Consider the following 15,112-nt stretch of genomic DNA (forward strand, 5'->3'; position numbering starts at 1 on the left):
GCTGGATGTCGGGGCCCATCAGCTTAGAGGTATGGCCTGGGGACAGTGGTTCTGAGAAAAGAGATGGTAGTGGAGGACGTGCCCTGAGAGAACAAGAGGATTTACTGGAGCCAGACAGAGGACCTAGGGGAGGGAACAGGAGCAGCCACAGGGCTCAAATGTCAGGGGAGGGCCACAGAGGAGAGGGACTGGACTGGCCAGAGGAGTTGAGACCAGAGCTGAGCATGAGCGACTCTTCCAGAGAGAGGTCGTGGTTGGAGGAGAAGTCAGAGTTGAGACCGTTGTTTCACTGTTGGCCTTTAGAAAGGAGGAGACTGTGGCGCAGATGGTAAGGAATCTGCCTGCAATGCAGGAGACCCAGGTTCAAGCCCTGGGTTGGGAAGATCCCCTGGAGAAGGGAATGGCAACCCACTCCGGCATTCTTGCCTGGAGAATCCCATGGATGGAGGAGACTGGCGGACTACAGTTCGTGGCGTTGTCGGACACAACTGAGGAGCTAAACACACACATAGACCCTCTTTGGACTGAGGGTGAAAAGCTGCTGGAGAGGATGAGGAGGAGGCCTGGGAGAACCAGGAATCCTTGGAGGAAGCACAGATAAATCACACGTGAAAAAGAGGGGAGGGAGGTACGGATGGGTAGATTTAGGCGTTTTCCATGAGAAAGGATGGCGTGGGGGCAGCTGGGTTGCTGAGGGAGCTGCCCTCTGAAGGAAACCTGGAGTTTCCGGCTGTGAGGAGAGAAGGGCCCTGATGAGAGGAGAGATCTGGAGGCAGAAGAGGGAGGGGGTTTAGGGGCAGTGTGCGGCTACTGAGAAACGCCAGGGTCAGAGCAGGAGGAGGGCTGCTGAGGGTGTCCTGAAGGCCTCTGAGTCGGCGGGCTCGGCCAGGGAATGAAGAGGGGACAGGCAGACTGAGAGGAAGGACATGGGATAGAAGTCCCAGTGGAGTCAGGTAACAGGGTGTGTGGGGACTGGAGTAGAAATGGTGGCTCAGGAAGTCAGGGTCAGAAGGGGGATTTCTGAGTAAGGTTTCAGAAGAGTCATCTTTCTGACGAGCCTTGGGTGCGGCTGAGGAAGTGGGTCTCTGGGGGCAGCTGAGGCTGTTTGATTGGAGAGGTCAACACTCTGAACCCTGCTGGGACAGGGGGAGAAGGGTGGAGGGTAGAAAGCAGAACCCAAGTCCTTGGTGAAATGGGTTGTTGTTGTTCAATCACTCAGTTGTGTCCGACTTTTCGCAACCCCATGGACTGCAGCACGCCAGCCTTTCCTGTCCTTCACCATCTCCCGGAGCTTGCTCAAACTCTTGTCCATCGAGCTGGTGATGCCATCCAACCATCTCATCCTCTGTTACCCCTTTCTCCCCTTCCCCTCAATCTTTCCCAACATCAGGATCTTTTCCAACGAGTCGGCTTTTCGCATCAGGTGGCCAAAGTATTGGAGTTTCAGCTTCAGCATCTGTCCTTCCAGTGAATATTCAGGGTTGATTTCCTTTAGGATTGAAAGAGCTAAAGACCAGTACCTGCAGCAGAGAGGCTGGGGGAGGCACATCAGTGGCTTGAACCTCAGAAGAGGGAGTGGAATGCTGAGCCCCTACAATGATGCCTCTGTCCTGGGTACACATGTGCCCCTACTTCGCTATTTCCTTCTGGACTTCTCTCAGGACTGGGCGCCACAGCACATATTAAGAGAAGTGGGCCAGTGCAGGCTCTGCTCAGCCATGGACCAGAAATCTCTGACTTCAGGCTGCACTGAGAAGGGCTCGCCACCGGTTTATCTCACCAGAAGCCAAGGAAGACACCAGACACACATACAACCTTATTGTGCTGCTTTTAATTACGAAAGATGTAAAACGATGCATTATAAAACTTGGAAGCTACTTTATACGAATTTCCAATCTTTAAATATTGTTTGACGAGGGGCATGTGGACTAGGATACTGATGGGAAGTCTGATTAGTTTTGCTGTGATGTTTCCATCACAAAGCAGTGGAAGAAACACGCTTGGGACCAGACCGTCCGTGCGTGAATCAGAAAAGACGACGAGGGTCAGAGTAGGAAGTGTCTTCAACTATGCAAATGGACTGGGATATACATTTCAGCTCAGGTAATATACAGTAGACTTAGGAGAAATGAGACAGGATAGTGGAGAATTCATGTTGATCGAGACATAACCAAGGTTCTCCTGACACCTTCTGTCCTAAAAACCACAACCGTATAGAAGGGGGAAAAAACAGAAACACAGATAGGTTTTTAGTTCTATGCTGTTTAACTGCTAGTAAATGAGAGTAGTACAACCATCGATTTCTTGTGAAAAACTAAATATTGAAAAATAGTTTACTCTGAAGTCTGCAGCCATTTCAGATGCTGAGGGCCAAAGGCAGCGGTGAGGAGGTCAGGGTGACCCCTGTCTGTGGGTGTCCTTGACACTGGGTAAGCAAGGCAGGTTGTATAATGTCCAAAACCTTTTCACAGGAAGAGAGGGGATGGACGGACCTAAGGACAAACTGGATTCAGTGCTAAACCTAACTGTCATCGTTACCCTCCCCCCAAACAAGTCACTTTTCCCAGGAGCCTTCCATTTCCACAAGTCCTTGGTGAATGCCCAGGGGGAGCACACTTGGTCCTGCAGGTCTCGGGGTCTCTGGCTGTATGGCTGGGCTGCTGTGCAGACAGAGAGAGTTGGGACCCTGACACCAGTGATCACCATGGGTAAGGCACTGTGTAGAGAGCAGACTATCCTAGAATCTCCATTAAAAAAACAAAACAAAACAAAAAAAAACCCTCTCATGACATCAGCACTCCCCCTTGTCTGAAAGGCTAGTTCAGATCTCAGGGGGTCTCCGACACACGAGAGGCAGGCAGCATCTGGCTCTTTCAGCACGCTGGGGCGCTGTGTACAATGAAAGGCCATTTTCTTTCACAAAAAGTCACTGCAATCTAGAAGTCTAACTGGGACTAAAGCTTTGAAGGGGAAGCCCATGGCCCCTTCCTGAGCCAGAGCTCAGGCAGGGAGGGCGCTGGTCTTTCTAATTCAAGAGCTGGGGTGTTCAGAGCAAATGTGATGCGGGAAGACCAAGACCTGGGTTCCACAGTGGACATGGATCAGTGCACCACTGGGGTTACTTGAAAGACTGGAGGGAGGGGAGCCCCCTGAAGACAGAAGGAAATAGGAGACGGTCTGGAGAGGTCAATAGCCCAGGACCCTGTGACAGACCCCTCCTGCCACCAGGGACATGTGTCAGGTTCAGACCCACATGGCGCCGCCTTGCTTCTTTAGGTGGACCCTTCAGCATCGTGCCTGGTGTCCCTTGGGAAGAAGCTGTCTGTCTGGCTCTAGCATCTTTATCCCTCCTTCAGTGTGTCTGTCCACTCTATGCTGTCTTCCCAGGCCCACGTGAGGCCCCTTTGCCCAGACTCCTCCCCTGATGGCTTTTAAGCCCACCCATTGGGGTTTCTGGTCAGGGGCTGGCATAGACTGAATCAGAGGAGGCAGGTGCTGGTGGAAATACAGTAATACCATTTTGTGCTAAAGTACTGATGCCTAATGATGGTTCCGTAAATTAGGCCTTTGTTTTACTATACACTATTTCTTCAGCCTCAGAGGGTGAATCTCTTAATGCAATTGAGAACAAAACATGGGTCTGAGAGGGAAGATGTTTGTGATGGCCGGGACCCCCGAGTCCCAATATGGGGGAGGCCCCAGCTTGCTGAGCCACCCTAGGTGCACTCACAGGACAGTGTCCACCCACGTCCGTAGCCTTGAGGAGGATAGGGCATGTGGCCAAAGCGTGGACTTGGTCACCTAGTGTTAAAAGCATCTTAAAGTGTATGCTTCACTTAACCACAGGCACAAGTGTTAGAAAAGCTGAAGCTCTGAGAAGCTTTGGTGAGGAAGAGGGTCAGTGAAAGATTAGACTGCCTCCTAGCGAGGCAGATTCATTCATTCGTGCATTCATCTGCTCATTCACGCGTGTGTGCATTCAACGCACGGGTCGGCGGCACCTGTTCAGTGCCAGGCACTTGTTGGGTGCTAGGGGTTTGGTGATGGGTAAGGCACAGTCTCTGCCCTCAAGGAGCTTACGGTCTAGTAGGGTGACAGGAACATCCCCTTTCCACAGAGAACCAGCTTCCCTCTGCTGCTGCACAATTGCTGGTCCAGACCCCCGGCTGCTCCTCCTGGCCAGTCTGTAGACAGGGAGGCCTAGATGGTTTGCAGCTTGTCTAGAGGACATCGTGTACCTGTAAGATACCTACACACAGCCCCCCTCTCTGTCTTCCGCAGCCACCGAGCAGAAGCCCCGTTCTCTTCAGGCTCATCCATTACCAGGGGATTTTGATTTTTTTTTCAGTGACAGAATAAAATAAAATAGTCTTCCTTTTCCTCTCATCCAAAGGAAAAGGGGTACTGCAGCAGCAGAGAAGAGATTACAAACCAGGAGAAAACCAATTAGAATTCAGTTTGCCCAACTCAAGTCTGTTCTTGGACGTGTGGCGAAAATCCTTCTTCGTGTTCCAATGGAGCCCTCTCAGGGAGTCCTGGCCCTTCGTGCTGCCCTGGACATCCCATGGCTGCCTGGGGTGCCGAGGTGAGACAGCGGAACCACGGCAGGCCTTGTGGGGCTTGGTACCGTCGCTGGAGGAGAGTCGGCTCCCAGAGGCCCGCAGCCCCTGACCGCCCCCCCACTCTGGGTCCTTTCTTCAGTGTTGACTGAGATCAGTGGTTCTGAGCATTATACATGGCTACTGAGGCCTCTCGGCACACATTTTCTTTTACTCATCGACCGGCTAGATGGTCAGTAAAAGATGTCACGGGTGTGGTGACGACTGAGTCATCAGAAGTGCTAAAGCAGCAGGCTTGCAGCGACAGGGCCTGTGCTGCGGGCCTGAGGGGTAGTGCCCAGCTCTGTGGTTGAGAGAAGGCCATGGTGACTGAGATGGGACCTCATCTGAGAGCTGGGAGCTGAGGAATTGGGTTCCTTCCAGGTCAGAAGCCCGAGATAACTAACGCCCAGGGGTGGAGCTGGTTCTATTCCGTTCTGTTTTAGCTGTTTCAGAAATAAGTCCTCCTGTCCCATTCTGATCACCTCACAGTCGGTCAGCTCGAAATGTCTCCTCTACAGAGGGGTCAAGCAGGCCCATGCTGGAATCGCTTAACATGTTGAGTCCATCCAGGCTCAGCGGTTCGATCTGGAGCTCTTCCTCCAGTGGGAACGGAGTGTCCACGCTTAGGCTGACCTCGGGCATGCCTCCCAGTGCACTGCTGAGGTCTTTGAACAGGCTGGTGCTCGAGTCTTCTGGAAAGAGCAGCGAGAGGGGAGAACAGTGCGGATTAGAAGGCGTGGGGGTCAGGTCGCTCAGGACACGACTGGTGACAACCCCCTGCCATCTCACCCACCAGGACAGTCATCACCCATGTCCTAACCACTCCCAGGCCCACAGTCCTTCTCTGGAATCTGTGTTCTTTGCATTCAGTTCCACACGTCCCAGTTCTGCAGGTTTCCTCCCTCTGAATAGTTGTCAGTCACTGGAAACTAAGCAGGTCGGAAGAAGGCTTGGGTCACCAGGCCCTTCCCCACTGCCTCGCAGTCTCTGGGGCTGGACTCCCACACCTCAACAAGGTAAAGCTGGGCTGCAGGGCTTTCATTTTTTGGCTTTACATAATGTCATGTTGTTTAGACTGTCTTACAGCAGTATCTGGAGAAACATAGCAACATGAAAGCAGCAGCTGGGAGGTGGCCGCACTCACCTGTCAGGACAGTGTTTGGGAAATTCCCGCAGTTGGAATACAGGTTTGGTCTCAAATGAAAGGAGTCCTGTGGTTCGCGGGGGCCTTGTTGCACCGGGGGCACCTGGAGGCACCAGAGGTCACTGTGTGAGGGACGGCCTCTGCTTCCCTGGGAAGGACCGTGCTGTGCGCCCCCAAGCAAAACCAGCCCTGGGAGCTGTCATACCCCTTCTCTGCTGTGACAGCCCACACAAAACATTATGCTTGGGTAGTGGAGGGCGGGGGGTGCTGCAGTGGAGGAGGGGCCCGAGGGCCACGCTGTGGGTGATGTGTCCCTGTGCGCACACTGCCTGGCGCTCTACGCCATCCTGGATAACGCCACTGGCTGTGGTTTCTGCGGGCCCACCGGTCACAGCCACCTCCCTCCTCAGCACACTGAGGCTTCTGGAAACTACCATTGGTGGGAACCCTTCAAAGGCTCTGTCTATAACCAAGGAAGCGATGGGCTCTTTTCCTCTTTGCTTTCTAAAGAAACGAGACAGTAGCCCCCTCTCAATCTGTCACTCAGAGGGAGGAATGCAAGCAAGCCTCTCTCTGCAAAAAGCCTTGATGAGGACGGGTCAGAACTGGGGCCTATTTTAGGTGCCGTTCCTGAAGTTAATTTTTAAATCATTAAAAAATCTTTCAAAAGTAGGAGTTTCCATCACTTTTCAGAAAGACACTGACTCACCTAGACTCACATGGCTTCTCTAGAAAATCAGGCGGCAGAGACTTTTGGTTCTCACCACTTCCCATGGCCTACACAGAAAACATCTGTCTTTATTTGTTTTACTGTTTTTGTTAAGTTCTGGAAAGTGCTCTTCCTTCTCTCCGTAATATATCCTGGAGCCCAAACCATAATTAATGAATACTATAAAATCTTAAAGGAAATCAACCCTGAATATTAACTGGAAGGACTGATGCTGAAGCTGAAGCTCCGATACTTTGGCCACCTCATGCGAAGAGCCAACTCATTGGAAAAGACCCTGATGCTGGGAGAGATTGAGGCAAAAGGAGAAGGGGGTGACAGAGGATGAGATGGTTGGATGGGATCACCTACTTGATGGACATGAGTTTGAGTAAACTCCAGGAGATAGTAAAGAATAGGGAAGGCTAGCATGCTGTAGTCCATGGGGTTGCAAAGAGTTGGACATGACCTAGTGATTAAACAACAAAATAAAATCTAGGGATATAAAAGATTGTCTGTGTTATTAAGTAAGTGAAGTTGCTCAGTCGTGTCCGACTCTTTATGACCCTGTGGACTGTAGCCTACCAGGCTTCTCTGTCCATGGGATTCTTCAGGCAAGAATATTGGAGTGGGTTACCCTTTCTTTCTCCAGGGGATCTTCCCGACCCAGGGATTGAACCTGGGTCTCCTGCATTGGAGGCAGACGCTTTAACCTCTGAGCCACCAGGGAAGATATTAGGGAGTCTATGTTATTAGGGAGAAACTAAAAAGCAAAAGAAAATGGCTCCATGAAAGAACCTTCAGGAAGGACCCCTGCCTGGCTAGGATGGGCTCCCAGGAGGCCACACACAGCAACTCGGGCTGAGGCAAAGCCTTTGCCTGCTCCTTGACGCCTCATCATGATAGACCCATGGATTGCTAGGTTCCTTCCAGCATGAGCGTGTCTACAATTCTCTGGCTAGAATATCATCACAAGTCTTCCACCACGTGTTCCAAAAGGCCCTCCGCTGACACCTGACAATGAACTAAGGCAGCCAGCACCAGCAGCTAGGGCTCAGGGCAATGCCAGCTCCCCAGCCACTGAGTGCATCGAGGTCGGAGAAGTGAGGTACCGACCGAGCCTGCTGGGTGTGGGTTTCCCGCGCGGAGCAGCCTGATGGTGACAGTTCCTGCTGTGGGGACGAGGCAGGCCCAGGCGATCACTCACCTGCTGGGTAAAGGCTGGACCTGGCCTCATGGACTGCTGGTCAAAGCTTACATCTGGGAAGAAGCTGGTCAAAGATGAGCCCTTCAGGGAACAAGGAAGGAACCATTTAGCTTGGAACCATTTAGCGTCCCCTCATGCCTGGGGCTCCGGGTGGGACTCACCTGGGCTGTGAGGAGCGGGAAGTCCGACTGGGATAGCGATGAGGCCGCCTGGGGCTGCTGGGCAGGCGGCTCCTGGGCATGGGGCTGCTGCAGCAGAGGCTGGGGCAGGTCGTGGGCTGCGGGGTAAGGGGGTGGGGGGGACACTTGGGCTTGAGCTTCTGTGGGCAGGAAGGAGAGCGGGCTTCGATCCGAGGACACCATCTGAAAAACAAAGCCACTAACTACTCAGCTTCTGAGTTGCTAGTGGTCAGTCTTCCGTGGATGCTGTCGTTGTTTAGTTGTTAAGTTGTGTCAGACTCTGTGACCCCCATGGACTGTAGCCCACCAGGCTTCTCTGTCTATGGGATTTCCCAGGAATGGGTTGCCATCTCCTTCTCCAGGGGATCTTCCTGAGCCAGGGATTGAACCTGAGTCTCCTGCTTGGCAGGCAGATTCTTTAACTGCTGAGCTACCAGGGAAACCCCCCTTTACAGTTAGGAAATGTCAAAGTGAGGAAAAATCCTGATATTCTCCTCGTCTGGCAGTCTACACTGTGCTCTGAGAAACCTACTTCTGTTCCTGCAAAGTATACTTCAAATGTCACTTCCCCACAAAGCATTTTCCATTCAGTGACAATTTCTATTGTCTTCAAAAACAAACAAAGCAAAATGCAGCCAATTTAACCAGTTTTGTCTCAGTTTTCTCAGTGAAAATCATGTTTGTTTGGCTTGTTTTTTTTTTAACAGCCATAACTTCTGGTTAAAAACAGAAGACTGAAAAAAAGCACTTAGCTCTGCTGTCTCCCCAAACCCCACTGAAGCCCTAAAACAACATTAAACAACAATAAACATTAATAAACAAAACGAAAACCATCGTAAATAATGCTAAAATGAAGATAAAAAACACGAGGATGAAGATAATGAAAAGGAAGAAAATGGCAACAAAGTTTGGAAAATGAAAAGCAGATGGACACGCAGTAGCTGGCTGAGTAGACCTGAGGGAACCAAATGCAGGGCTGGCAGCAGGGAGGCGGTCTGGTTCCATTGCAGAGTCCCCGCGGGTGGGGGTTGGGGGGAGGGGAGGACAGCAGCGGGAGAAGACGAAGCTAAATCTGGAGAGGCTGGCAGGCAGCAGTGGGCTCCAGAGCCCATGCCTGCAGGGAGGCTGAGGGCGGCACTCTGGAGGGAGTATGGCCCCAGGGTCTCTGGACTGGGTGCACCAGACCCTAGAAGGTGAGGCACTGCTGAGAATGCAGGGCTTCTGAGAAAGCCAAAAAAAAAAAAGCTCACTGTGGCCCCTTGAGCTTCCGCCTCTTTCCTAGCTCAGTTCCCACAGTGCTGGGTCTAGGCACAGGCCAGGCGCAAGATGGGGAGAGCATCCTTTGGGGATCTGACCAGCCTGGGAGACAATCCAACTTACAATACCAGAAGGTCCCTAGGGCAAGAGCTGCGCTGGATCTGTCTCCAGGGAAGACTGTACTCAACAGGCCCACCCACCTACACTGAGCTTCCAGGCAGTTTGTGTGCATGAGTCTGTGTCCTGTTGCTAAATATGAGCAGGATGCCAAGGGTCACCAGATCATGAGGAATGTGTCTGGATGCAAGTCAGAGACCCAAGCAGACAAACTGAGAAAACAAACCTGGGAAAATTTATGTAGGAAGAAGCTGTCATGAAAAAGAATTATCAATATAATAGAGTGATTAAAAAATCCTTATCTTTTAGAAATACATAGTTATTTATAATATGCACCCCTATACACATTTTTTAAGAGAGGGGATATGGATAAAACAAGATTATGAAAATGTCGAGGACTTCCCTGGTGGTCCAGTGGTTAAGGCACTCCCAATGCGGGGGGCCCGGGTTCCCGCAACGAAGGCCTGGCACAGCTAAAGACAGCTACTTCTTTAAAAAAAAATGTTGATGACTGTTGAGGCTGGATGATGGGCATAGGAGGATTCATTATATCATGTTCGCTGCTTCTATGCAATTTGGAAAATATCTATTCAAAGAAAATAAAAAGAAACTGGAATAAAAATTATCACTAAAAACCTCAGAGACATCAAAGATGTTATGGCATCCATGGAATAAATATGATGCTATGAAAAGAGGAACATTCAGAGAACAAGAACAAAACATGTCTTGAAAATTTAAAAGGATGAGAGCAGAAATGAAAACCTCAAGAGAAGGGTGGAAGATAATGTTAAGAAACTCTTCCAGAAAGCAGAGGAAAAAGACAGAGAGAGAAAAGAAAGAAAAAAAATAAGGATGCTAGAGGGAAAGTACAGGATGGCTAACATTCGTACATTCAAGAGAGAACAGAGAAAACTGAAGGGAAGAAACTGTCAAAGAAATAATTCAGGAAAATTTCTCAGAAACGAAAGAGGTGAGTTTCCAGACTGAAGAAACCAACCAGATAGACTCATATCAGGCCATGTTATTTTGAAGTTTTAGAACACTAAGGGGGGAAGAAACAAGATCCTGCAAACCTCGCAAGGAAAAAACGGAGATTTAATTCAAAGTATTAAGAATCAGAGGGGGTACCCTGGTGGCTTAGATGGTAAAGAACCCGCCTGCCAATTCAGGAGACATAAGAGATGTGGGTTCAATCCCTGGGTTGGGAAGATCCCCTGGAGGAGGGTATGGCAACCCACTCCAGTATTCTTGCCTGGAGAACCCCATGGACAGAGGAGCCTGGAAGGCTATACAGTCCATGGGGTCATAAAGAGTCGGACACGGCTAACACTTTCACTTCATTCACTTCAGGAATCAGAATGGCACTGGATTTCTCAGTAGCAACTCTAGAAACTAAAAGCTGACAGATTAATACCTTCAAAACTTCAAGAGAAAATTATTTCACATTTGAATTCTACACTTAGCCAATTATTAGTTAAAAGGTGGGGAGAATGAGGACACACTGAAGTCAAGCCACGCCGCATGTACTCTTTCTAGGAAAGCTACCGGAGGGCTCGTGTTTAATATATCAGAAGGAGATCTACCCGATGCTGACAGTTTGAGATTGAATACAAATACAGAGCAAGACATACAGAGAAAACCACAGTGAGGAAAACACAAGACATTTATTAACCCCCAGGAGAAAAAGATCCTCATTTTGTTGTTTCATACTAAGCTATAGGGTTCAACTCTGATTACATACAAGCATGGAAACACTAAACACTGAGTACTGTTCTATTCAAAACTAAGTGTAATAAACCACACTGTGGAGATGGGGAGAATGAGTAGGAAAAACACGTGGGAAGGGGGAAGGGAGGGGCCTGGGAGGGTTGAAAGAGAGCTTAAACCCTAGGCTTCCACAGGAGGCTGTCGTTAGAGAACACCTGCCACTAAAAACCTAGAACACACCCAGCATGAAATAACACTGTTACACCAGAGAGCAGCTAAAGTGGCCGGGAGGAGCCACCTCCAGGTGGTGAGAAATATGGCTGGCGGGGGCGGGGAAGACAACTGTTATTTCATAACAGGCCCTTTAGGACTATTTGACCTTTTAAATTATGTGCACAAATAACATTGATTTTTTTTAAATTTTTAAATATTTAGCAGACAAAAATGAAAATATGTGAAAAAGAGTGCTGTTTATCTCTACGGTCTCCTTAAAATGTAGCTAGATGGTGTTATTTTTTACATCCTGTAAAATAAGCTTGTGGTGGTGGTTTAGTCGCTAAGTCGTGTCCGACTCTTTGCGATCCCACGGACTGTAGCCCTTCAGTCTCCTCTGTGCATGGGATTCTCTAGGCAAGAACACTGTAGTGAGTTGCTATTCTTCTCCAGGGAATCTTCCCGACCCAGGGATCGAAGTGTTGTCTCCTGCACTGCAGGCAGATTTTTTACCACTGAACCACCAGAGAGGCCTCTGTAAAATAATCTTGCAAAATAAATTAAAGGCAATCCAATAACATGAAAGAACCATTAAAAAACAATTATGAAATACTCTTACCGTCTCCCGAAAGGGATTACTCATATAATAAAGATCCCATGGCTAATAATTGGTAAAGAGTGACTAATAACTGGATCTGCTAACCTCTGTTGTGTTCTGTCAACTTCTTCTTGCTAAATCACTACTCACTTATAGTGAAGTGGTGAGTAAGGGATGTTATAATATATCTAGGGAGTGACCAACAGGTTAAAAACATGTTCACTGATGACTGTGAAAAACCACCCTGAAAACTTAGAATAGAAACAAAGTCAACAAGTCAAAAAGATGATGTTTCCACCCTAAATTTCTGTAACAGGCTTGTGACTTCAAAGTGTGCCTCTTTCTAAACAGACTCATCTGGGCCCTTTTATAGACATATGATCCTATTGTACCTAAGTATTTAATCAACAAGAGAAGGACTGTTCTTAAATCTGTCGATGTAATTAGGGAAGAGGTCTAATTCAATCTGGAAGCTTCAGGAGGGTATTTCAATGTCTTCCTTGGCTTTCTCTGTGGCTTACAGTGCTCAGATAGTCAATTAATGATTTTCCACACCAAACTTAAAACCCCAACCTGGCTTCCCTTGTATTTCAGACATAACTGAGTTTCACCCTCCACACCTGACCCTTTCCTCCAATTCCAACTTCCTGAGAGTACCCCAAACTGTTCAGTGTCTGCTTAAGAGTAATCAACACATGAGCCTCCCTGGTGGCTCAGAGGTAAAGAATCCACCTGCCAATGCAGGAGATATGGGTTTGATCGGTTGGTCGGGAAGATCCTCTGGAGTAGGAAATGGCAACCCACTGCAGTATCTTTGCCTGGAGAATCCCACGGACAGAGGAGCCTTGGGGGCTACAGTCCATGGTATCACAGAAGAGTCGGACTCGACTAAGTGACTAAACAACGACAAATCGACACAATAGCTCTGCTCTTAGAAAACCATTAGTGCATTAGGAATGATTTGATTTCGCACAGAAGTGAGAACTGACTGCATCTGAGGCCTCGTGAACCGCACTTAGAGTGAGGACCTAGTCCAGTTCCCATCTGCTTCAGTCTGTTTCACTGTTAGTTCGCTTGCTTTTTACCTGTGAGGCAGGATACGGATGCAAGGGGCTGGTTGAAGAGAGCTGCCGGCTGAAACCTTGATGTGCTTCAGGGCCGGGGGACAGCGTGAGGGGGCTGACGGGTGGCTGCCTGCGCCGGGGTGGGCCGCTCAGGCTGGTGGTTGAAAGGGATGGGTTGCTGAGCGAGAAGAGGCGGAGTGAAGGGTGGAGGGCAGAGGCGCTGGCAGCGGAGGCCTCTGGGCGGCTGTTCAGGGAGGAGGAGAGAACTGTCTTGTTGAGCGTGGCCTGGATGGAGGGGTTGCTCCGAGAACTCTGGAGACCTGGAAGACAGATCGTTTGCAATGTACACCTCATAGTTACCGACCAAATCTTCTGTTTCCCAAACAGTAAAGAAAAAACTCAATTTCCTATTTGTACTTGATGATGATTTTGTGTGAGAAGGAGCTCCGGGCAACTCTCCTGCTGGAAAAGGTACCAAGGTTGTACAGCAGAAACAAACAGAATGCTGTAAAGCACTTATAGTCCGACTAAAAAAAAATATATATATATATAGGAACCTATGAACCAGGAAGTGGGCTCTGCACAGACACATTAATCTTGGATTGCCAAACTTCTGGAACTGTGAGAAATAAATGTTTGCTGTTTAAGCCAAAGGGAAAAAAAGTGGTATCAAGGGCAAGGAGAAGAGGCACTCAGACTAAGAGGGACGACGCCATTCTGATGCGAATGGTTTCGACAAGGACCTACTGTACAGCACGGGGAACTCTGCTCAGTGTTACGTGGTGGCCTTGATGGGAGGGGAGTTTGGGGGACAGTGGATACATGAATATGTATGGCTGAGTATCTTTGCTGTTCATCTGAAACTATCACACAACATTGTTAATCGGCTCTACCCCAGTACAAAATAAAAAGCTTCTTAAAAAAGGATGAGAACAGATTTTTCTCGAGAATTAGATCATGTAAACCACCCCGGGAGAGCAAGAACTGGTGCAGGCGGCAGCAGAGGCGAATGTTCAGTCCCTCCGCTCCAGTCCAAGAACAGATCCCAAGGCCGGACAATCCATTATGTTCAGGGCCCCCAGTGCCTTGTCCCTGGCAACCAGCCAGGACCCTCGGTTGCCTTTACTGGGTGTCATGGCTCTCCATGTGGGGGGCAGGCTGCCTCGGGGGGCTCTTTAAACACCCTGAGCCCAGCACCAAGTCACAGGAAGGGACCCTCTACCAGGGCTTCCTTTCTCTTTGTTTTTCTGGCTCCTGAAAAGCGGTTCATCACTGTCTCCTCCAGTGTGGGGAAAAGGACACCCCTGTTGGTGCTTTGTTTTAAGGGGAGGGGAGTGAATTTTAGCCAGAGCAAGAGAGTTTGGGAAAGGCATTTCCATAACACACGCTGCAAGGACACAAGCTCCAGGAGCCCAGGGAGCCTGTTCTCTGCCCTGCTGGCTCTTTGGCACCTGGCCCAAGGCCTGGCAGAGTGCCTTCATTCCATGAATGAATGCTGGCCCTGCAGTGCATCTCCGTGGGCGACCCTGTGTTTCAGAGCCCAGCCCACATTCTTGTGCCCACGGCTGGGGCGAGCAGAAGTCTGTGTTGTTCCACATCGATAAAAAGTTAAGTATTAGATGAAAATTATGGAATGCATAAATGACAAAGGATTTTTAGCCAGCAAGTGATTCTGAGGACTTCCCTGGTGGCTCAGATGGTAAAGAATCTGCCTGCAATGCAGAACTCAGGTTCAATACCTGGGTTGGGAAGGTCCCCTGGAGGAGGGCATGGCAACTCACTCCAGTATTCTTGCCTGGAGAATTCCATGGAGAGAGGAGCCTAATGGGCTACAGTCCACAGGGTAGCAAAGAGTTGGACATGATTGAGCACTAACACACACACACACCCCAACACAATTGATTTTGAAAAGGTAGGAAAGATGTCTCTGACAAAACTCTAAGTGGTTGTCCCCCTACCTAACTCACCATGGAAAAGTCAGAGATGTGGCTGGCTCAAATAAGAATGAAAATTAGAGCTAAAGATATGAATTTAGACATTTTTAAAAAACTCAGTCATTCAGAAAGAAAGCACACACATCTTAAAAAATATATATGCAATCTTTCATACCATGCATTTTTAAGGAGTGCATAGAAACTCTAAAAACTTAAGCACTGGTTGTGACATATCCTCAATAATACAATGCTTGTTTGAGGAAAATAACAGCCAGCAATTAAACACAGGATTTTCAGCTGAAGCAGCGTCCAAGGCTGTTCTGGAGAACGCCAGCTTCCCCAGGACCCAAGGGGGCTAAGTGCCAAAGCTGCTGGACTCACGTGA

The 15,112-nt window shown here is 49.1% G+C and overlaps 1 protein-coding gene and 1 non-coding gene across 5 annotated transcripts in view; both read right to left on the reverse strand.

Moving 5' to 3' along the window:
• Positions 1 to 1,811: 1,811 nt before the first annotated feature.
• Positions 1,812 to 15,112, reverse strand: part of CRTC3 (CREB regulated transcription coactivator 3) — a 96,069-nt gene continuing 82,768 nt past the window's right edge. The window contains exons 11-16 of one of the 4 annotated variants that reach the window (XR_009492112.1): positions 12,815 to 13,113; positions 7,820 to 8,020; positions 7,659 to 7,739; positions 6,455 to 6,522; positions 5,746 to 5,848; positions 5,203 to 5,290 (exon numbers count right to left, since the gene is read on the reverse strand). Coding sequence is in view for 2 of the 4 variants with exons in the window: in XM_024982322.1 (XP_024838090.1) it covers positions 5,085 to 5,293; positions 5,746 to 5,848; positions 7,659 to 7,739; positions 7,820 to 8,020; positions 12,815 to 13,113 (893 nt within the window). In the remaining 2 variants the exon portion in view is untranslated. Of the gene's footprint in view, positions 5,294 to 5,745; positions 5,849 to 6,454; positions 6,523 to 7,658; positions 7,740 to 7,819; positions 8,021 to 12,814; positions 13,114 to 15,112 lie in introns of all 4 variants that reach the window. The other 3 variants (XR_009492111.1, XM_024982322.1, XM_024982323.2) reach the window with 3 other exon arrangements.
• Positions 7,110 to 7,181, reverse strand: TRNAW-CCA (transfer RNA tryptophan (anticodon CCA)). The gene has a single exon. It is a non-coding gene; the product is annotated as a tRNA-Trp (tRNA).

The sequence above is a fragment of the Bos taurus genome, chromosome 21, assembly GCF_002263795.3.
Source record: "Bos taurus isolate L1 Dominette 01449 registration number 42190680 breed Hereford chromosome 21, ARS-UCD2.0, whole genome shotgun sequence".
Taxonomy (NCBI): Eukaryota; Metazoa; Chordata; class Mammalia; order Artiodactyla; family Bovidae; genus Bos; species Bos taurus.